The sequence below is a fragment of the Panulirus ornatus genome, chromosome 11 (genome assembly GCF_036320965.1).
Source record: "Panulirus ornatus isolate Po-2019 chromosome 11, ASM3632096v1, whole genome shotgun sequence".
Taxonomy (NCBI): domain Eukaryota; kingdom Metazoa; phylum Arthropoda; class Malacostraca; order Decapoda; family Palinuridae; genus Panulirus; species Panulirus ornatus.
The window spans coordinates 55051099-55076098 of record NC_092234.1 but is presented as its reverse complement, the minus strand read 5'-3'; the positions used below and the strand labels follow the sequence as shown (position 1 = coordinate 55076098).

The following is a 25000-nucleotide window of genomic DNA, read 5'->3' as shown; positions in this document are numbered from 1 at the left end:
GGTTGTTATATATGGCTGGCACATTTGTCTCCGTCAGCCGTTGGTAGGGGTTGGGGGGGAGGGGGGGATGTTTTTATGTACGAGTTTGTGTAAGTGTCAGGCTTTTGTTTCTCTCTCTCTCTCTCTCTCTCTCTCTCTCTCTCTCTCTCTCTCTCTCTCTCTCTCTCTCTATTTCTATTTGTTTCTAGAGAAAGAGAAAAAGAAATCATACAGGGATGAAGGGAATTGTAGGATGTTCCAAAATTGACGATAGTATTTGGCATCAGTGACTGAATTACATTCTTAAAATATTACTTTATTACTTTTCCAGTGTGTCATCCACTCCAACGAATACCTCTGTATATTTCTGCTTGAATATTTGAACTTGTTAGGTTGAGCATCATCTTGGTCACCATGGCCAGTGGGATTGAATCGTTTTACAATCCCTTTGAATAATATTCTTCAGATTTCTATTCGGTAACTCATTTCTTATTTTCACGTTACTTATAGATAGTTTACGTTCGTAATCTCTGAATATTCCTATCTCAGGGCAATATTCTTATTCAGTCAACTCTTAATAAGTGTTTCTGATATTAGATATATCTACCCAGACAAAAGACTCGTTTAAATCAAAACAAATAATCACATTGATAAATTCTCATTACCATTATAATGACACTGTAGTATGTAGATCACCGTCATTGACTTTTTGTTCCCCTTCCTGGCTTTTGTTACGAAATAAAAGACTTCACAAACTATATTTCTTTTTCATAATCGTTCGAGGATTACGAGAGAATTTTGTGGGGATTTTGAATCTTAGATTTTTTTGAATGGTGGTGTTGTGTGTGTGTGTGTGTGTGTGTGTGTGTGTGTGTGATAACTGATGGCGAGTGGATATTTAGAATTTGATATTGAGTTTGAGGGTTAGTAAACGAACAAGAGAGTACGACTTGACCTGAACGGGCTATTCTGAATCGGTGACTGTCTTTAGCGAACCATTTAGGAAGTGATTCCCTTCTGGGACTCTGCTCCAATTGCATTCGAATCTGTGTGGAGGATCGAAATAAATTCTGCCGGGTCGCAGGGGGGGGGGGGGGGGGAATTAAGAATAAATTCCTTTTGGTTGTGGTGGGGGTTGTGGAATACATCCTTGGCACCGTGGGGAGAATTTGGAATAAATAGTTCGTCTAATGGAGGAAATAAGGAAAAAAGATTTTTTTTTTTTCATGGAGGGAATGTATTTTTTCTTTTCCTTCCTCTGGCGTGTAGGAGATGCGACTTTATCCCGAGCTGGACGGAATGTTAACCATCTTCGACATTTCCTGTAGCTGGACCGGAATAAATTGTCATGCCATACGGGAGGAGGTGGCGCCTTCGTTCCAACAGAAGAAATTCCAAGCTTATGAAATAAACCCAGTGGGAGGCAATGGAGATGAATATTCTGTGTCCTGGGAAAAGGGTTTATATTAATAGTCGTTGAAAATACGTTTTGATATCATTTATTGGACATGTTATCTGTTTTCCGTAGGCAAATTTTTTTTTCAAAAAGCAGATATTGGTTATTGTATATAATAATACTGGCTATATGATACCCAGCTTGAAGCAGTAATGTCGACCTGGAATGGTGGCAGTATATACACATCCACACTTCAGGCAGATGAATGTAAATAAGTCGTCTGCACAATAGCATGATACAGCCCAAGTGAATTAATCTTGTCTGTAGAATTCTTCTGTCTCCATGGGCTCCGTGTGAGACAACAAAAGCGAGTTCTGTATACACGATGCGCAAAACTGTGGTGGCTTTTTCCTTAGTGCAACTTATGGTTATATTCAGATGTTTAAGTTCTGTGTTGAGCTGGCCATCCCGAAAGAACTTTATAAGGCCATCGCTAAAGAAGTTTTTAAGGCCATCCTTAAAGAACTTTATAGGGCCATCCCTAAAACTTTTTAAGGCCATCCCTAAAGGACTTTTTAAATATAGAATCCTTATTCTCTCGCTTGTAGGGAGTGGAATGTATTCTTCATACATTAGAAAATAGTGTTTTAAATATACCAGGATGAATGTAATTAGAAAACAACCAATAATCTGTATATAGCGTGGTTTATAGAAGTAGAATATAGAATTCTATGAACAAAGTATTGATTAGAATTCTCAAAACGTGGCAGATGAGACACAGAATAGAATATGTTTCAGTATCAGAACAGCATCGTTTCTTGTGCTACATAGATTATTAACAGATTTCCTACTTCACCAATCAGAATTATTTCAGGCACTTCCTCATGGATTATAAGATGAACACAGATGAACATGGGCGTCGTTCAATACAGCGATTGCAATTCCGCTCCGTCGCGCATTTCAGGCTCAAGTGTTTCAGCTGAACTCCGATTCTGGAGGGGAAATCCTCCTCTGAATCCTCCATAAATCAGAATATAGGATTGAATCGTCTCTGGCCACGCAGGCGGAACAGGGGTGAAAGGGGGGGGGGGGTTGATCCGGCCCTGTATAGCAGAGGAGTATCATGGGAGGTGTGTGGGGGGGGAGGGGGGGTTAGGAACCTATTAAGCTGTGCTTGCAAGTGGAACTAATGACTTTGTGACCCGTATTGCCCGTCCAACTCGGGTTCGGGGAACCACACTTCGCCCTAACGACACTTACCAGGGGCCTAACCTCCCCCCCCTCCTCCTCTAACCACCCCTGACCTGGGTCGACGTTGCTGTTCGCGATTGAAGTTGGCGAGGTCGGGGGATAGGTGGGGTTTTGGGTAGGTTAGGTGAGGTCGGGATGGGTTAGGTAAGGTTAGGTTAGGTTAGGTTGGAGTTGATTGGGTCAGGTTGGGTTTTTACATGAGATTGGGTTGGGTCAGAATGGTAATAGATAAGGATAGATTATAGTGTTTGTGTTAATGATCATTATGCCTAAGGTAATAAAGGTGGTAGTCATAGTGCTACTACTACTACTACTACTACTACTACTACTACTACTACTACTACCACTACTACTACTACTACTACTACTACTACTACTACTACTACTACCACCACTACTACTACCACTACCACTACTACTACTACTACTACTACTACCACCACTACTACTACCACTACCACTACTACTACTACTACTACTACTACTATTACTACTACCAATACTACTACTACCAGAGCCTCACTCCCACCTACACAGACCAGCCAAGCAGCAAACAACCCCTTCCCCCCCCTCCCTCTTCAAGAACCATCAATTTGAACATCCCACGTGACCCCCCTCCCCCTTTTCCTATCTTTTTCTTCATTAGCCACCTTCATCCCCAACGAGCTAACAAGCCTAACAGACCATCTTGACGAGGAGAGATGCGAAAGAGGTCATTAGTTAGGTTACCACCCCCCACTCCCCTCTCCTCCTCCCCCCACCATTAATTACCGTCCCTAATAACACGACCGTGAGTGTTCCCCTCACCCCTCTAATCACCACCCCACCTTAATGAGGGTATAGTGTGTGTGTGTGTGTGTGTGTGTGTGTGTGTGTCGTTGTCACTCTGAAGAATATGAAAATGAAGTGGGGGGGGGGGGGAAGAAAAGAGGAGAGGGAGATGCGTAGTTTGTTGATTTAGACGTTCAGTCAACAACTTCTAACCTTCGCCCTCTGTGTACCCTCGGAGTGTTTGAGCCAGTTAGAGAGTTAGCTTGCTAGTTAGGTAGTTAAGCCCGAGAGTTAGTGAAGTCAGGAGGCAAGAGCGAGCTAAAACGTAGCTCACTGATGTAAGTTTAAGCTCACGAGGGTGTATTAGGCACAGATTTTAATTCTCCTCTGTGTAGCTACACAGGTGAAAACATTTATTACTATTATCATTATTGTTATTATTATTATTATTATTATTATTATTATTATTATTATTATCATCATTAATTTCGTATATACGTACGTACTTATCGTAGTTCCTAATTATTATTAATTTCGTACATACATACGTACTTCCTTATTCCCTCATGAAAGTCTGTCAGAGTGGACATGAGAAGCAGGTTGGGCCTGCACATTCCACCTGCGTATCGTGCAACACTTCATCGTGTTCCACTCTCTCCATTTCCACATTTCGTAAAGAGATATCGTGAAGGTCATCCCTGCGTCTCATTTGTGTAAGTCTGCTCTATGGTCGGTCATCTTGCAAGTTGGTCCGCTGTGAGGTGATGGGTTATGAAGTAGTGTTCCGTCGTTCCATTCTCTTCAGATTTCCCCCTAGCAAGCTTAGCTTTACACGCACAGTCTTCGTCATTGTATTCTTTTAAGCTTTGCTTTCGGCCTGGATGATTCTCATCAGCTTGATCTCAGACCGCTATCAGTCAGCTTATTGGGACGGTGTTTAATGTGCTTGTTTCAACATCCTTGTGTTACTGTTAACACGTATCCTTCATTGTCTTCCATATATTTGTCTTTCGTTTCTCGCGTCAGGGAGGTAGCGCCAGAACGGACGAAGACAAAAGGCCACATTCGTTCACACTCAGTCTCTAGCTGTCATGTGTAATGCACCGAAACCACAGCTCCTCCCTATCCACAGCCAGGCCCCGTGGTGGGGAGTGTGCGTCCACTGCTTTTGTTCTAGTGGAGACTGTGCGTCCAGTGGGCACGGTGTAGTGGGGCTGGTTACGTGCAGTGGGTTAGTCGCAGTGTATAGACCACCTCCACTGGATTATAATGCTTTTAGTAGCTGGTTATATATTCCATATTCTCAGTGGTAATTCCATGATTTGCGTCTCGTTACACAATCAGAAATATATGTATAGGGTCAACATATAGTTTGTATACAGCTTCATGTAAAATTCTCCAGCCTATTTCTCATAATTCATCGGACTGTAAAGATTATTTTTAACATTCCTCTCTGCCTTCAGACACCATCTTGCCACCCGTCTAATTCTAACTGTGGTTCAGTTTTGTATCTACTTTTTCTCTCTAATATTCTCACATGAATGTTAAGACACGTGACTTTTCAACAAAAAAAAATGTAATAATCTCTTGCATTTCTCACATTAACCTGGGATCGCCCTCTATACTGGGCATATTATCTGTTTTCCCCTGTCAGTCTGTACGTATTTATTTTCCCCTTCGTTCCATACACTGGGACTAACGTTCACTTGCAGGAATTTCACATTTTTGCAGGTCTCCCTGAACAGTTGGATAGGTACGCCATCTGTGCTTCTGCCTTTCCATTTCTCTCTCTCTCTCTCTCCTGATGCAGCTGGTCCATTTCTAGCATGGTAGAGGGGGTGGGGGGGGGGGTTCCTTTGAGACCTAATGAGGGTCATTCCCGTGTGAATATTCCAGTAATGATTTTATTATCGTTTTAAGATGATTCATCCAGTTTTCATTGAGTTCATATAAATCCACTATGAAGTCATCTTTACTCGGGTTTTGAACGTATCTGTCGTCTTTCGTGTTATGGTTTCCCAAAGGTCTTTCCTCTTTTGTACGTGATCTTATTCTCCCTTCGAGTCTTCGTGTTTCATTGACTCTACTTCCCTCCCCTTCGTGGACATAGTCTCGTCTAGTTTCTGTTTCCTAACTATGTATCAGAGATTTTCTCCTTGTTAATCGTGGTTCTCTACCTCCCCTCTCTCTCTCTCTCTCTCTCTCTCTCTCTCTCTCTCTCTCTCTCTCTCTCTCTCTCTCTCTCTCTCTCCGTCCACCAAGGTGTGTGTCGCTTTCCAGTGCCTTCCGCCATCCGGAGTGGCGCTTGCCATCTTATCTTATTTCCTGCATCCCAAAAGCCTCTTTCCAGGGTCACATTATCTGCCAAGATAGTTAGGTAAACTGTTTTCTTTTTCACGTTTTCTTGGGAGATTTCCCTCCGTTTTCCTCTCTGTTTTTCAGGGGTGACTTGTTGCATTTAAGTTATGTATATGGTCCTCGGGCATTAGACACACCTTGTGGGACTTCAGACGTTTGCAAATTCTCTCTCTCGTGTCTGGAAGTGAGAAAATAATCTCTTTATGATCCACTGTCACACACACACACACACACACACACACACACACACACACACTCACACACACACAACATAAGACTACATGTATGCTACATATTAGGCAGAACTAGTAGTATATTTTGCGAATATAAAGAGAGCAGTTGAGTTATGGTGAGAAGCCTTTGCTCCGTCGGGAGAGAGAGAGAGAGAGAGAGAGAGAGAGAGAGAGAGAGAGAGAGAGAGAGAGACGTGGGAGAGAAAGTGAGAGACGTGAGAGAGAGAGAGAGAGAGAGAGAGAGAGAGAGGAGTGAGAGAGAGAGAGAGAGAGAGAGAGAGAGAGAGAGAGAGAGAGAGAGAGAGACGTGAGCTTCTTTACGTCTCATGAAATCGGGAATTTTGGGGGGGGTGGGGGGGGGGAAGGTTCTCCTTCCCCTGATAATATTATGCAAATTTTTTCTTCTTCTTCTTTGATCACTCGCCGAGGTTTTTCCTTGAATTCATACCGGTTGCATTAATCCTTGTAGGCGCGTAGTTTTATTCTGACGGTTCCTCTAGTGCTACCGTCATCCCTGGTGATGAAAGTGGTTACCGTACAGCCTCGTAGCTATTTACATACGAATGCTCGACGGTCCAGTAATGTCACAAGACTCAGATGGCGTTTTGTAGAAAACGGGATGGTGGTGGTGGTGGTTCTTGTGTGAGGATGGGATGTGTGTGTGAATGGGGGTGTGGTAGGGGGGGGTGTCTTTAGATTTAGGAGTGATTCTACATGTGGTGTATTAGAGTAAGAGAGAGAGAGAGAGAGAGAGAGAGAGAGAGAGAGAGAGAGAGAGAGAGAGAGAGAGAGAGAATGGATGAAATTTGGCTGAGTATTATATATATATATATATATATATATATATATATATATATATATATATATATATATATATATATGGTCTCGTTACAACATGGCTGCTTCTACAACACTGGTCAGATACATTTGACGTTAAATTTACTAAAATCGTAGCTTCTTATCGCCGTAGATTTGGGTAGTTTTGAACACGTGGGTACGACCCCCCTAGAACACGACGGTACGACCCCTGAAACATAACAGTACGACCCCTGGTGTATGTAGGATGGCGTGACCTTTGACCTGACCCCTGAAACCCGAGGGAGTGTGTGTGGGTTGTTGTGGCTGAAATTTATTTCAAACGTTGGCTCACGTATTCTATCTTTTTATCTCTCAGTAAAATTTGCGTTCAGTCTCCTTATATTTATTGCACCGGTCGCGTTCTCTTATTTCACTCGCATCCCGTATCCTCCCATTCTCATAATACGTCGACGTATTTTGCCATTTTTGACTTGTATCTTATTCCTTAGTTTCATTTTCGAATCTCCTGCATTTTGCTCTTGATTTATGAGCAGGTCGCTCATGTATTAGATGTATTGTTGCTGCTTTGATTTATCACCGTTTTGTTTGGACATTTGATTTATTATCGTATTGTTCATGTCTTTCATTTTGTCTTTGTGTTTTTTTTTTTATTTATTATATGGTTATAGGTGTATAGTATCTTTTGGTGTCGTGGATTTACAGTAATTCTTTGAAATATCGCTTGTATATTATCCCTATAACGTATCGCCCCTCGTATATCACTTACGGTTTTTCAGTTCAATGGTTTCAATGCCAGCTGATACATCGTTCTATTCGTTATAAGTAAAATTATTCCGTATGTCATCTAGGCCTCAAATGATCGAAATTATATTTTTCGCCTCATAATTCAAAGATGTTACATTTGCGTTATGGACGAGTCCGGTTAATATTGATCTGTTTCCCTTAGTGTCCTGTTATAGTATTCGAAGTGTATACGTAGTATATGAGTAAGGGTTTGTACCTCACGTATATAGGTTGTGGTGAGAGGAAGTCTGAGGGAGGAGAGGTTTTAAGGAGCAAGAATCACCAGAACCAAGACTGGAAAAGAGGCCTTTGAGATCGAGTCTCTCTGTTCCCCATAGATACGATATCAACGAAGCCGAATGATAAATGAAGATGATAGGATGATGAATGAAGATGATAGGATGATAAATGAAGATGATAGGATGATAATTCATCTCTCAAACGTTATTTGTGAAAGAGGATGCCGAAATATGAGGGAATACTTCGTTAAAACGTCTCTGTATATTTTTTTTTTCTACCACCATTTCGAAACTTCGACGTAAAACTAGATTTTTTTCCCCAATAGAACATAGTATTTGTATTTACAGAATGATATGTGAAATTCTGTGAATGTAAGAGAATCCGAAACGAATGTATAAAAATGTCTTACGTTTTCTGTTCGCGAGGGAGATGGTGACAGTGATGATAATATACTGTTTTCTGTTTGTCGTTTTCCTTCGATTTTCGCTGGAGTTAATTGCCGTTTTCTCTGATTTAGATGTATGATAAACAGATAGACAGATAGATTGATAGAATGTCAGTCGCAGAATATTGACAGAATCGGATCTACCAACCTCCATAGAAAACGATTGAGAATAACATATAAAAAGGATAAATATCTTTCGATATATTCTCCACAAAGTCTCCCAATGTACCTAAATGCCCCCACAACTCGCCTTCGTTCAGTAGTTTAGATTAATACGCAGAAAACGTATTCAGCTTGCGTAAATACGCCTTTTGATACTGTTTACTATTTACTCACTGGCCGACCTTGTTTACGCCAGGAAACCACGGTGCTGGGCTGTGGTTGAGGCGTTGGGCGTAGACAGTTAACGAACCCCTGAGGCTGCTGCAGGAGGAGGAGGAGGAGGAGGCTGAGGCGAGGCAGGGCTCAAACAGGCCAGTTAGAACAGTCTGGTGATGTGGTGTGGTGGTGGTGGTGAGACGAGGAGAGTCGGGCGGCATAACCTTCTCTCTCTCTCTCTCTCTCTCTCTCTCTCTCTCTCTCTCTCTCTCTCTCTCTCTCTCTCTCTCTCTCTCTCTCTTTTCCCCCTCGGAGGGAGGGAGCTACTACTGGGGAGTGAAGGGGAGGAGTTGAAGGTGGAGGGGAGAACTGAGAGAGATCTTGAGTTAGAAAAGAAAAAAAAAAGATTGACCTTGGTTCTCTCTCTCTCTCTCTCTCTCTCTCTCTCTCTCTCTCTCTCTCTCTCTCCTCTGGATGAGACAGTGAGCCTTTCAAATGTCTGGATCCCAAGGTTGACATAGACGGTGGAATACAAATAGACACACTGCCTTTTGTGTGTATTTGTTTGTCTTTCTATCTGTGTGTGTGTGTGCAGGTAGATGGATAGATAGCGATACTGATAGACAAAACACTTAGAAGGACGTGTTATAGCGATGGTTTGGTGAACACGGATAGATAGCCATAGATAGGTATAAAGTGATAGACAAGTAGATATGAAGGTAGATGAACACTTTGACTACAATCATACGTACATGTTTACGCAAATAGATTGAGGTAGATAGAAAGATACAGTATAGACAGACAGACAGACAACGTACATCAACATATTTAGAAACTCCTTTTTTTTTGTTTCGATCGTGTCATAAGATGGTCGCCATACTAACACAAAAAGAAATTCTTCCCCTACGTTTCTCGCCTATGGTCGAGTGGGTCTGGTCGAAAGGCTTCTTTCACGGTCGATTAATGAAATCGACCAGAGGACGGAAGTTTCCCTTTCCCATATAGTACTTTCTTTAACCTACTTATTTTCTTTATTCATTTACATCATTGTAGTCACTCGGGAATTCGAAAAATTTTGCGGTACAGAAAGAAATGAATATGTGCTTTGATCAGTTTTTTTTTTTTTTTGTAACGTTTGGGTTAATTTTGCTATTATTTATTGTTATATGTATAAACTAACAGGATGGGAAATAGGGAATTGTACATGTGTGTGTGTGTGTGTGTTTGTGTGTGCGTGTGTGTTTGCGTGTTTGTGCTTGTGTGTGTGTGTGTGTGTGTGTGTGTGTGTGTGTGTGTGTGTGTTCGTGATGGATGGTAGTAAGGAAAGGTCAACAGATGGGGCCCTACGAGTATAGAACTCCCAACTCCCGTACAGTACAAATAGGTAATTGGTATTTACAGAAAACGGGTTGAGGGTCACCACTGACGTATGTTTCTACGACAGTTGGAGCTATAGAACTGCCAGAATCCATAGCATGAAAATAGATAAAGGATGAAATATAGGAATTCTGATTATATCGCATTCGTAGATGAATGAAATAGATTGATTGATGGAAGTGTAATTGATGACTGCATGCAGAAGTGTTGTATGATAGAGAATAATCACACACACACACACACACACACACACACACACATGCGCGTTCTAACACTCACACATACATACACTGCCCACGCACGCATTCGCATCGGAGAAGTCGGTTACATACATCAGTGTATATCAATACTTGACAAGATATGCCAGAAAAAAAAAGCCTTACACTTTTTATTTTGTCATGATAAACTTTGCCAATAAAGCTGGAGGTAACTGGTACCTCATACATTTTATTTATTTGGTGTGAGGGACGTTTGAATGTATGTATTACTGGAAGAGAAAGGTCATACAAATGCGTTATTTACAGTGGTGCACTGGAGCGCACAGGAACAAAATAACAAATAGATGATTATAAATATATATATTATATATATATATATATATATATATATATATATATATATATATATATCGTTCATGATTGCCGTTTCTCGCGCTAGCGAGTTAGCGCCATGGAACAGACGAGGAAAGACAGAATTTGCTCACATCCATTCTCTACCTGTGTAAATGAAAATGATAAATTATCATAGACAAAAAAAAAGGTAATAATGTCTTTTGGAACCATTTTCAGGAAATCGACCCCTCAAAAAAAATGTTGATATCTAAGAACCAAATGTAACTTTAAAAAAAAGATTAGACTCTAATTACCACAGCGTGTCAAGCTGCTGGTCTGGTGGACACCATGTGGACAAAATTTAACGGGAAGGGTCACAGGTGAAGCAGAGGGAGAGAGAGAGAGGCAGTGCAGGAACAGTGAAGTGTTCGCTTTGAAACAGTGACTTTAGATTAACCTTCGTCCTTATTCCACCACCTTGTAACCTGGGAGGAGGAGCGGTCCACGCCAGGGTGTATCCTCTCCCTTTTTCCTCCCCTTCCCTTACACCGCCCTTCACCCTCTCTTCCCCCCTTTTATATCCCCACCCCCCTTCCTCGCAAAGGCAAGCCCAGAAATAGAGGCAGGTTAGCGAAGGGTTTTTTTTCATATTTTTTTGTCCTCCGGAAAATGGAATCGTTTGAGAAACGAAGGAACGCTCGGGAGAACGGAATGAAACAAACCCCAGGATACAATTTTGAAGGTAAGTCTCCACACTGAGGCTAACTTTATTATTATTATTATTATTATTATTATCATCATTGATATTGTTATTATAATTTACTATTATTATTATTATTATTATTATTATTATTATTATTATTATTATCGTTATTGATATTTTTATTATTATTATTTATTACTATTATTATTCTTATTATTATTAGTATTATTAGTATTTGTTATTATTATTATTATTATTATTATTATTATTATTATTATTATCGTTATTGATATTTTTATTATTATTATTTATTACTATTATTATTCTTATTATTATTAGTATTAGTATTTGTTATTATTATTATTATTATTATTATTATTATTATTATTATTATTATTATTATTATTATTGCTGTTATCATCAGTAACATGCTATCAGAAGCTGTCACTAAATAAAAAACCGATTCAGCAAAATATTATTGTTATGGTATAAAGGGAAAAAAAAAATGATTGATGTAGTTGTGTTTCTATGCAGTGGGTTCGCGACCTCCCAGGAGATAGCTAGTGGGGTTTTCCACTGGGTTCTGGAACCATTCGATTTCAGGAAACAAAATTTATATATATATATATATATATATATATATATATATATATATATATATATATAAAACCGTGTGGTATTGTTTGTGGACAAGGTTAAGTCCTCTCGACTCTGAAACATATATTTTCCCTCGGTCTTCATCGGTATATCTGCTCAGCTCCGGTTTCTTCTTTGACGTAATATGGTACATCAAATGCTTACAAAAAAAAATGGAATCCAAATATTCTGCAAGTTGTAATTGTTGATGAATGGGTAGTTCCACGTTGCATTTTAGTCCTGTTTTATATATATATATATATATATATATATATATATATATATATATATATATATATATATATATATATATATACATTTGTGGTTTAGTATCGTCCTGTCAAATTTAAGGTTAATTGCTTGCTCGATTTCGAAACAAGTTGTCATTTTTACAATACAGGAGAGAAGAACTGAAGGAATCCAGCCAAGATTTGTGTTCCCATGTCTGATTTTCAAGACATAATTTCATTTCCGTTATCAGATCTGTGTGAGTGAAAATTTTTGTTTCTTTTTCAATATTTTTTTTAAATGTCGTAAAAACTCCTGTTTTAGATATTTAAATGAGTGCCTAATGCCCCCCGGATAGGAGTAGGAGCACATGTTACAAATCCATGTTGTTCATAAGGTAAGAACTCTGGACAAACTCTATACCTGAACTTGTATATAAATTATTAATATGTGGTCCATTTAGAATATCGTGGCTCTAAAATTTCTAAAAGAGATGCCAGTTTTCTTCGTATTCAGTAATCGCTTAACGATATTTCTTACAGTTGATGATCACATCATATATATATATATATATATATATATATATATATATATATATATATATATATATATATATATATATATTGTTGATAATGATTGTATGGAAATTACTTCTGACACTCCCTACGTTGATGGCGTTCACTTTTATCATGTAAGTTTCGTGGAGTTAAAACTAGATATGATTAGGTTTTAATTCTGTGAAACTTGATATTGATGTCTGTATAGAATTGAAGCTAAAGAGGATTGCCTTTACCGAGGAGAGTGACGTAGGATTTTGACCCCGCAGCAGCATTATCAGGTCAGGTCAAATGTTAAAGACTTGAGTGCGTGGGTCACGACAGGTCTCGTACAGGTCTCGTGACTTCAGTGCGTCTCGCGAGACCTGAAAAGGGTCTCTTAAGAAAGAGATAGATAAGAGCTCATGGGGTCCAGGTGGATTTTAAGGAAGATATTTTATTTTCCTCTGTTTTTCTTATGATACGGATTACTTCTCTATCTCAAATTTCTTCGCTTTTCATCTTGAAAAAAAACAAAAAAAAATATTAATTTTGATATATATTTTTGATATAGTAGAAAATATAGTACCTAACATACGATTTTTTTCTATTCATTATGTTAAGAAATAAGAACACAGATGCTAATAGCGATACAGAATGTGCTGTAGTTGGGAAAAAATGTAGAAGGAATAAATACCACACACACACACACACACACACACACACACACACACACACACACACACACACACACACACTCGCACACACACACACATACACACACACTTACTCGCACACACACACACACACACACACACACACACACACACCACTACAATTTGGCTGTTAATTTGCCTGTTCATTAGTGCATTTCTTCCCGCAGAGAAACCCGTAACATTATCTGAACTGATAACAGATATCTACATACGAGGTGCATCTTATCTAATCATATTCTGTATCATAATCAAGGAAGTTTGTAAATGAATCTCTTGTATTTATTTTCTGAAAATTAGTTCATAAAGTAAGGGAAGATATTGTTTATTAATGTAAGTGACTTTAGATCATTTTGATATGATAAAGTAAGGGAAGATATTGTTGATTAAGTGATTTTAGATCATTTTGATATGATTGTGATTTTATTTTCTTTTCCTACACCGCTAAGCTTTGGGACTCTTTGCACTCTCATGTCTCTCCCTAACAGCAACGACCCTGACCCCGTTCTTTTAAAGAGGCGGGTTGTCCACTTCGATTATTATCCCGTCTTCTCTCCCGACTGTCTTGTTATCCCACTTTTATATCTCATCGAAGGTCTGACCTCGGAGTGATATTTCGGCCGTGACCAGACTACAGGTCAGCGCACTCCATTTTCCCACGCCCTCTGCGGTCAACACCCTCCATCTTCTACACACACACACACACACACACACACACACACACACACACACACTCTCTCTCTCTCTCTCTCTCTCTCTCTCTGCTGTCACCACACTCTGCCTCCCACACACCTTGCCACCTTTTTCCCTGACACTACGCACAACCGCACCTATCCCGAAACACACACCACATCCATCCACAATTGTGTGTGTGTCTGGCGACGCAATCTTCCACGTTCTTTTAAGGTTCAAGGGAACCTCTATCTCTCTCTCTCTCTCTCTCTCTCTCTCTCTCTCTCTCTCTCTCTCTCTCTCTCTCTCTCTCTCTCCAACAACAACAACAGCCTCTAGGGGGAGAAACCCCCCCACACACACAGAGGAGGAGGTGGTAGTGGTGGGGTCTGGGTTGGGTGAGGTGAGGGGTGGGTGTGGCAGGGGCGCAACTTTTTCCATTTGTTGCGTCACTTCTGTAGCAGGGGCCGGGCCCCGGGGGCGATTAGCATCGGCGGCTGTCACGCGTGTGCACGGGGAGGCGAAGAGGAGGTGGGGAGAGGGAGAGGAGGGGGATATACACACACACAAAAAGGAACGCCTCCCTCCCTCCCTTTCCGTGGTGGGTTATTTCCTGTTTCTCGTGTTTATATATATATATATATATATATATATATATATATATATATATATATATATATATATATATATATATATATATATCCCTGGGGATAGGGGAGAAAGAATACTTCCCACGTATTCCCTGCGTGTCGTACAAGGCGACTAAAAGGGAAGGGAGCGGGGGGCTGGAAATCCTCCCCTCTCTTTTTTTTTTTTTTTTTTAATTTTCCAAAAGAAGGAACAGAGAAGGGGGCCACGTGAGGATATTCCCTCGAAGGCCCAGTCCTCTGTTCTTAATGCTACCTCGCTAACGCGGGAAATGGCGAATAGTATGAAAGAAAAAAAAAGAAAATATATATATATATATATATATATATATATATATATATATATATATATATATATATATATATATATATATATATAAGACGACTGTTTGTTATTATTGCTGTTAGGAAAGCAGGTGTTTTTTTTTTCAGTTCCCAGATGTATATGTAAACACAGTGGTTCATCGTCCAGTGTGTGTAAGGTTTATGCTGATGATAACCATGATGGGTAAGAAATGATAGGAAACACGAACGTCGTAAGCGCTTTCGTGTATTCGCATTTATTTTATAGAGAACAAAGACTCACTGTTCTCTACTGAAGATATGAAGTCACCCACACACCTACCTACCAACCAACCAACCAACCAACCAACCAACCAACCTACCCACCTACCCAACCTACCAACCAACCAACCAACCAACCAACCAACCAACCAACCTACCAACCAACCAACCAACCAACCAACCAACCAACCTACCTATCTACCAACCAACCAACCAACCAACCAACCAACCAACCTACCCACCTACCCAACCTACCCAACCTACCCAACCTACCAACCAACCAACCAACCAACCAACCAACCAACCAACCAACCAACCAACCTACCAACCAACCAACCAACCAACCAACCTACCCACCTACCCAACCTACCAACCAACCAACCAACCAACCAACCTACCTACCTACCTACCAACCAACCAACCAACCAACCAACCTACCCACCTACCCAACCTACCCAACCTACCAACCAACCAACCAACCAACCAACCTACCCACCTACCCAACCTACCAACCAACCAACCAACCAACCTACCTACCTACCAACCAACCAACCAACCAACCAACCAACCAACCAACCAACCAACCTACCCACCTACCCAACCTACCCAACCTACCAACCAACCAACCTACCTACCTACCTACCTATCTACCTACCTACCAACCAACCAACCAACCAACCAACCAACCAACCAACCAACCTACCTATCTACCAGCCAACCAACCAACCAACCAACCTACCCAACCTACCCAACCTACCAACCAACCAACCAACCAACCAACCTACCTACCTACCTACCTACCAACCAACCAACCAACCAACCAACCAACCAACCAACCAACCTACCTACCCAACCTACCCACCTACCCAACCAACCTACCAACCTAACTCACATGTTGTTCAGCACTAACCTAAAATGCCGGGGAACGCCAGTCCAAGATTGGACCTGGCGTCAAAGTCATAAATATTTTTTCTTTTTTTTAGGCGGACAATGCGATTACTGAGAAGGCAATTTAAGGTTCCATTTGTCGTTGTCAGAGGGAGAAAACGACAAGCAGGCACGATCCGTCACTTTCCACTTTTATGTTTGTGTGATCAGGGTGTGCGTGTGCCTCGCTGTCGTGTCCGTGTGTTTGTGTCTGTGATTACTTGTTTTGTGTTTACTTGTTTGTACTTATGGGGACGAGAACAACAATCATATCTTCTTCGTCCAATCCCTCATATATATATATATGTATATATATATATATATATATATATATATATATATATATATATATATATATATATATATATATATATATACTTTCTCCACGTTTTCATGAAATAGATTCGAAAAGTATCAGTTATTCTCATACAGGGAATGTTTATCCTTATATTGCCTTCCCAACGTGTTTTTATCATTCTCTCTCTCTCTCTCTCTCTCTCTCTCTCTCTCTCTCTCTCTCTCTCTCTCTCTCTCTCCTGGTTAGGTCCCACCCTCCTCTCCGTCGCAGACTTGAAAACTGCGTCCTTATCCAAATCACTTTAAGTCTTTCCAGAAACTCCTACAGAGCCACACAAGGATTGCCCAGTTTCCCGCCCTATGTTTGCTGGAAGATAATTACAATATTTTTAACATGTTTTTACTCGCCCAGACTCGCCAGCTCGGGCGCCATGTTAAATTACACAGTCTTAACTTTATGCTTTCTCGAATAGGATTTTTACAGATACGCACCATAATAGAATTTCAGTCTTTTAACTTATTACGGGTTTTAGTTATATATACTTTAAGAGATGTCTTCATTATTTTATGAACTCGTTTGTGTGATGTATAAAACTGCTCTTAAGAATTCTAACCAAGTTGTGTCTGTTAAGATATTACACTGTGTGTTGTATCAGTATCCCAAGATGTATCTCATAATTGGCTTTCACTCTGATGTTCCTAACATCACTTGTAGTTTAGTGCAGTAGACTCGCCTTGATCCCGTTTTCCTTTTCCTCGTACATGACACTAGATATCTAGCTATCTAGACAAGATAAATATATGTATATATATATATATATATATATGTATATATATATATATATATATATATATATATATATATATATATATATATATATATATATATATATCAAGAGTGTTTTTCTATTTTTACAGTAGACTATACGACGGTACTATAGGTCCCATATCTCTGTTGTACGATTGAAAAATGACCATAATAACAGATTATAGATAAAGTTTGAGATTATAGATAAAGTTTAAGGGTTATAGTATATAGAGTGGGATGCAGCGAAATATGGAGAACATGAAGATAGGTGTTGCGAAATGTGGTAAACTTGGGATAAGGGTGTCGAAGCATGTGATGAATATGGTGAATGTCGCCGAAGTTGAAAAATGAAGGCATTACAGCGCTATACCACCAGTGTTGCCAAATTTTCCCCAGAAATAACGCACGGCCGAGGTGGTGTGTGTGTGTGAGGGATTGTTCACTGGACATCAACAGTGTTTCTCAAACTCTCGTATCCACCATTCCTGCCGTATGTTGTTTTTTCTGGAGTAGTTGGAAATATTGGTTATGTCTCGTTATAATTCCCTCTGGTCGTTAGCAGAAGAAAAGGGGGGTGGGGAGATAGTTTAAAGAGTTAAGTGGAAAGACCTTATGATGGAGAGTGAGAAATGAGAAGCATGTTAGGATGAAGGTTATGGGTCACGTGTGCGAGAGAGAGAGAGAGAGAGAGAGAGAGAGAGAGAGAGAGAGAGAGAGAGAGAGAGAGAGAGAGAGAGAGAGAGAGAGAGAGCGTTGAAAATTTTCAGAACTACCAGTTTTAGAAGAAATTATATACAGGGCAATTAAACGTTAGGCAAGACCATACTGGATTGCTCATAAGCCACGAGGAAAAAAGAAATTGAAACACGATAAGTTCCCTAGTGCACTTTCGTGTAATCATCACATCATCAGGGGAGACAGAAGAATGAGATAGAAGACTCAGAACAGTCTGTATATACGTAGGAATTAGAATGATCACGAAGAATAAGATAGAAAAGATACGTCCGGATATCTCTCTCTCTCTCTCTCTCTCTCTCTCTCTCTCTCTCTCTCTCTCTCCTGCATGCAGGTACAACTTGAAATTATCGCAGGCAGCAACGTGAACTGGCCCCCTGAAGCAGATTTATATTACAAGTTAAGTCGCTGGGGCCACCAACTTCGCGCCCCTAAATACTCCTTACCAGTGAGCGAGTGTCTCGCTTCATATGAAGTTCCTGCCCCCAGCCCAGCTACACACCCCCTCCCCCAGCCCAGCTACACGCCCCCTCCCCCAGGCCAGCTACACACCCCTGCCCCAGCCCAGCTACACATCTCGTGCCCTAGCCCAGCTACACCCCCCCCCCCCCCCCACATCTTGAAACACCCCGGGAGCCACGCGTGTTGGTGTTGCGCGATGTGGTCGTACCGACGGGTCGTCCTAAGCGTTCTGTAGGCTGGTCGTGCCGTCGTCTGAGCGTCGCCCCCCCCCCCTCCCCGAGCGTAAACAAAACCCCCCCTATTGTCCCGACGTATGATGGTGGTACGTGGATTGATTTTATTTATTTATTTTTTGTTTTTGTTTGTGAGTCTCTCTGCAGACGGGAAAGTATCTTATCATGACAAGCTAAACAGGTCAGCGAGCACCAGGTTACTACCAGTCATCGTAAGATTCGAAACTTAATTAATTTTTGTTTTTGAGGGGGAGGAGGGAGGGATGGTTTAAGGTCATAAGGTCAGGAGGGAGCGTAGGTCATCATTAATCAGGTCGACGTGCCCCAGTGGGGCTTTTGGGGGGTAAGGTCTGGAGGGCCTTAGGTGGGAGCGATTACTCTGGATCACCGTGGAAACGCCATTTTTGAGTTGATCCAATTTATCTCACGTCAGATGCAGGAGGAGCCGGCGGGGAGAGCTGGGTGGTCAGGATGGCGAGGTATGGGCCGGGGGGTTGCTGCTTCGGCAGATGGTGGCTCCTGGTGGTGGTGGTGGAGAAGGAGGGAGAGGGGAGGGGAGGGGGAGCGGTCTCTCGACCATCTGTGGCTTGTGGTTGGGGAAAGGGGGGTTTAGAGGGACGAGGTCTTGCCCAGCTGTGGGGGGGGGGGGTAAAAGTGAGGGGGGATGTGTGGGGTGGGGGAGGAGGGGGGAAGTTCTCGGGTATCTGTGACTTGCGGTGGGGGAGTGGGGGTCAGAGGGTCGAGATGCTGCCCAGCTGTGGGTAAGAGTGAGGTGGGGCGGGGAGGAGTTCTCGGCCATCTGTGACTTGCAGTGGTGGGTGGGGGTGGGGGGTCGTCAGAGGGACGAGGTCTTCTCCAGCTGGGAAGGAGGAGGTGGGGGTAAGAGGGAGGTGGACATACGAGGACACAAGTCGGATGATATAACTCAAGTCTCGAAGTAACCGTGTCTATATTCAAGATAGAAGTAGTGATAATACGTGGCTCAGAGATAAGAAAAGTTTCTATTTTAAGATAGTGACGGTATATATAGGTCGTAGAGATGGGGAGAGTATCTGTGTTAATTTAGAAATAGAGACAGTATCTATTTTTGAATAGTTGATACAGTATCTATGTAAGAAAGTATATAAGGATAATATCCGTGTTATATTAGAAATAATGACGGCATATATGTTACAAAAGACATCATGACATTATCTTTAAGAAAGATAATAATACATTGACTCTTATCCCTTTATTTATTTATTTGAAATGATATTTTGCTAAAATATTCAACAGAAACAACTAGGACGCTTGTTCACCATCAAACCAGCAAAATATGTTGTATATATTAATATTTGAACACTGGGGGATGTTCAACCATCTTGGGTTCAGCTGAACTGCTCGTATGGACGTATTAACGTAAAGAGAAGAAAGAGGTCGAGAAATGGTCGAAAATCAGGAAACAAAGTGATATTCTTTTGACCCTTAACTGAGTCTCAAGTTAACTTGTCCAGTGTTTAACATGCCATACTTACTGTCACCAATATATATATATATATATATATATATATATATATATATATATATATATATATATATATATATATATATATGTGTGTGTGTGTGTGTGTGTGTGTGTGTGTGTGTGTGTTTATTCGTGTATTGGTCTGTTGATACATGGCAGAGAGTGAGGGAGTAACATATTGATACACCCATACACAAGACCACATATACACACACAGGCACAGCTCTATACACCAGGAGGAATGCAATATAACCCATTCTCTATAAATCCCCCTTCCGTTTGGAGCGAGCCAAGTGGTAATGGGTCTGTAATGCCCATCTTCTTGTTTAATCCCCATTACTGCCTCCGAAGTCTCCATTTAATGGCTGGGATTTAAGGGGGAGAATGGCGGGGTCTTGTCTGGGGTTAATTTATGGGTGAATCCCCCCATTATCCTGCTCTTCTGAAGACTACTGAAGATAAATGGTAATGGGTTGGGGGGCGGGGGAGGCGACTGTATTGTGTTGTATTGTATTGTTCACTGCTTCCTGAGCTGGATGTAGGCCGCTCTATTGTATATGTGGTGTGTGTGTGTGTGTGTGTGTGTGTGTGTGTGTGTGTGTGTGTTATGTGTTTGCATCTGTTGATATATATATATATTTTTTTTTTATTTTCCTAAAGAAGGAACAGAGAAGGAGGCCAGGTGAGGATATTCCCTCAGAGGCCTAGTCCTCTGTTCTTAACGCTACCTTGCTAACGCGGGAAATGACGAATAGATTGAAAGAAATAAAGAAATATATATATATATATATATATATATATATATATATATATATATATATATATATATATATAATATATATATATATATATATATATATATATATATATATATATATATATATATATATATATATATTACGCTGTTTGACCATTAGGGTCTCCGTGATTACCGTGCCGCCTTAATGGGGTCGTTAGGTATGGGAGGCCAATTGCTTTATGATCGTTTGCTAATTGGCCTTTTGTCGATTGTGGTTTCAATTTACTTATTTTTCTTTTTTGGTGTTTTCTAGAATTATTTTCAAGGAATTATGATTTTTTAGAGTATTATTTTAGAATTTAGTTAGTTTAGTAGTTATTGTAATTAGGTATTCCTGAATTACTTTAAAGTTGTTCGTCCAAGAATTATTTTGACGATTTTTTATAGAATGATTTGTACTGAGTTAGTCTTAGAATTATATTTTGTAAGGAGTTAGTCTAAGAATTATTTTTTTCTAAGTAGGTGGTCTAGAATGATTTTTTCTCGAATGAGTTAGTCAGAATTATCTTTTTAAGATATTATGTTAGACTTAGTTTTTGTATCATTAATATTTTTTTTTTGTAGTAGAGACTGATGTACTTTGACATTGATGATAATGGAAGATATGATGGTAGTTCATTTGCTCTCACAGATATTGCACCGTGGGTGTATGTTTCATTTTTTTGTGTATGTGTTTTGAATTCAGGTATTTCTGTTGTGATTATATTTATAGTCAAACCGTTCTTCTCTCTCTCTCTCTCTCTCTCTCTCTCTCTCTCTCTCTCTCTTAGCGCGTCAGTAATCCCTCTCCCATTGCTTTACTCTCCCTTCCCTATCCCGCTCACTTCAGATTTATCTCATGGTAGCGTTATGCTTTCTCTCTCTCTCTCCCTCTCTCTCTCTCTCTCTCTCTCTCTCTCTCTCTCTCTCTCTCTCTCTCTCTCTCTCTCAGCGCGTCAGTAATCCCTCTCCCATTGCTTTACTCTCCCTTCCCTATCCCGCTCACTTCAGATTTATCTCATGGTAGCGTTATGCTCTCTCTCTCTCTCTATCTCTCCCTCTCTCTCTCTCTCTCTCTCTCTCTCTCTCTCTCTCTCTCTCTCTCTCTCATCAGCTTTTTCTTTCTTCGTGTATATTTTTTCTTCTGTCGGTTTCGTCTCACCAATTCAGTTGAAGGATGACGTTGAACAAGTACCTTCGCAGAGGGGAAGCGCGAGGGGGAGGAGGGTGTGTGTGAGAGGTGGTTGTGAGGGGAGGAGAGGACTGGGAGAGTGGTGTAAACAGGGCCGTTGGTCTGGTAGTGGTGCCGGGAGGGGCGTAACTGTGGGTCGTGATGGGGTCGAAAGTCAATTGGGCTGGCTGGATATACAGGGTTGGGGAGGCGTGGGCGTAGGCATGGGTGGTATAGTGGGCTCAGGATACGGGGTGTGGTAGGCGTAATGGGCGTGGGATACGGGGTGTGTGGGGTGTATGATGGGCGCAGGATACAGGGTATGGTAGGTGTAGTGGGCGCAGGATACGGGGTGTGGTAGGTGTAATGGGCGTGGGATACTGGGTGTGGGAGGTATAATGGGCGTGGGATACGGGTTGTGGGAGGTATAATGGGCGTGGGATATGGGTTGTGGGAGGTGTAATGGCCGTAGGATATGGGCGAAGGAGGTGTGATGGGGATGGGGGGGCGGTGGCGTAGGGAAGATATGGTAGAGGAGGCGTGTGTTGTGTGTGCAGGCATGAGGGCGTGGGAGCCCGCCAGTTGGCAGGGGCAGGTACGCATCACAGATGGAGTCATGTGGCTTTTGCTAGCCTGGCGCTCTGCCGTTGTGGTTCTGTTGGTAGCGTCACTGTTGAAAGGCAGGCGCCTGCCCGCCGTTGCTTCTGTTGACGAGGGTGGATCATCTTTTACCTATTACCTGTTACCTGTTATTATCTGTTACCGTCATCTCCTACTTAACTGCCTGTTTCGTCTCTTTATCATCGTAGGTTATCAAGTCGGAAATTCCCACCTGCTTCAATCACTCCCTGCTCTCCCCCACTACCACCCCCCCTAAACACATTCGAACCGCTTCGAACACCACAAAATTGTTATTCAATTTACTTGCCTTTCCTTTCCCCCCCTGTATCATCTGCCTCTCCCTTTATCTTTCTTTCCTGCGCTTTACTACTGTCCTTATCTCTTGGCGTTTAATTCCCGGGGGCTTCATGCCCTTCTCCATCGTTACGGGCGTTCTTATCTGGAAGTGAATGGGTTACTGCTTCACTTGCTTCGCCTGGGGCGGTGGAGGAGGTTCGTACCGGTGATTCACGTGGTTCGCTGGCGGTTCGAAACACCGAACTCTTATGATAAGAGATGATTTAGTTAGTATCATTTATTTGTCGAATTATTCAGTCTGGGCAAAGTTGTGGGATAGAGAGGTGGAGAGATAAGGGGATGATAATTACAGAACTAAATGGAGAAAATGAAAGACATTTAAGAAAGAAAACGAGGCGCCGAGATTATCTGTTTAGGGGGATCTGTGCTATTTTTTTTTCTTTTTTTTTGGCGATATTTACGTCGTCTTTGTTGTCGTTTGGGGGGGGGTCGCTGTTTTGACACCGTTGTCTGTTCTTGTGAACGTTGTTTGCTTGTGTTGTTTATCACGAACAATTGTTCCAGGAATGTTCAGCAGCCGTTCGTGATGTGTTGTTGGCACGTGTTCCTCGTGTTCAACACGGTGTTGAACGTGTTAATCGCGCCACGGCCTTGGGGTTTTGTGGTCGTTGTTTGTTTGTGGCGGTGTCTGTTTGTGGTGGGTGGTTAGTCGTTGTTTACATGTTGCATCATGCCCGTGGTCGTATCTTGTGTTGATCTCTGTCTGTGGTCGCTGTCTATGTATTATTGATCTCCGCTTGTGGCCGTTATTTATGTGGGCGTTTTACAGTTGCTGCCTTTTTTTTTCGTGTTTCTTTGTTTGCTTGGGGACTCGTGTTTGTGGTCGTTGTTTGTTATTTTCTTGTCATGGTCTCTTGTGTGTGTGTGTGTGTGTGTGTGTGTGTGTGTGTGTGTGTGTGTGTTGCACTTTTTTTTAGTCGTTGTTTTGCGTTATTTCTGATATTCCCGTTGCTTGTCGTTGTTTATGTGTTTATTCTTGTTCTGGTCGTTGTTTACATGTTCATCCCTGTTTGTAGTCGTTTCATTTTAAGGAGACGTCGGTATTCATTGTTTACATGTTCAATCATCTTTTTTTTTACTCTCATTTGTTGATGGCTTCAGACGAGTGTGTTAGGTTTTGGTAGTGTGTTATTCGAGGCATCGTTGATTGGGCCTAATTACATCCAGTAATTGGTCAGTGGTAATTATCACATGTGTTAATGTGCCGTAACAGACAAGAGGATAATTCGTGTACATGGTGGTCGCTGTGTAATCAGAATGTAATTAGAATGTAATCAGAATGTAATTCGAATGTAATCAGAATCTCTCGGTCACTTTCTTTTGGAATTCTCGAATGTAGAAATATTACCCGAAACGCTCGTTTTCTCGCCCATTTTTCTTTCCTATGTAGATCCAGTTTAAAGTCCTTCTGTGAATTTGATTCATTGCATTGAAGGTGGTGGTCTGGGGTCAGAAACACGTACTTCAGCCGATTAATCTTCGTAGTAATCACCCATTGAATAATTAAATCAATACACGTGTTAAAACAATTTTCCAATTATACATAACCCGTCGAAATTGGTAATTTTCTCCCCCCTTTAAAGACCGAGTTTCGAAATTAAAGTAGTGGACACCCTCATGATATTTTTTTAATAGTCCTAGAAATTGATTTTCCCAAATACAATCCTTTGAAATTATATTTTTTGGAGGAGGGGAGCCACTTTGACATTTTTTTTTTTTTTTTTGAAAGTTAGATTTTGTATTTTTTTTTGGGGGGGGGGGAGTTCATCATAGATGCTTTGGCTCATGCTCGGGGTCTGAAAGGCATATTATATTTCGGCTAATTAATCATGTTTGAAATTTTTCCAATAATGACGACAGGTAATTACAGGTGTTGATCTATGCGCT

General features: G+C 41.1%; 1 protein-coding gene across 2 annotated transcripts in view; it reads left to right on the top strand.

Annotated features, from left to right (window-relative positions):
* The window catches only part of LOC139751551 (mechanosensory protein 2-like), a 1369287-nt gene that overhangs the window by 564592 nt on the left and 779695 nt on the right, over window positions 1–25000 (top strand). The window contains exon 1 of one of the 2 annotated variants that reach the window (XM_071667093.1): window positions 10760–11263. The exons of the other annotated variant lie outside the window; for it this stretch is intronic. Within the exon in view, the coding sequence (XP_071523194.1) occupies window positions 11191–11263 (73 nt within the window). The 5' untranslated portion in view covers window positions 10760–11190. Of the gene's footprint in view, window positions 1–10759; window positions 11264–25000 lie in introns of those variants that run through there. 2 annotated transcript variants of the gene reach the window in all.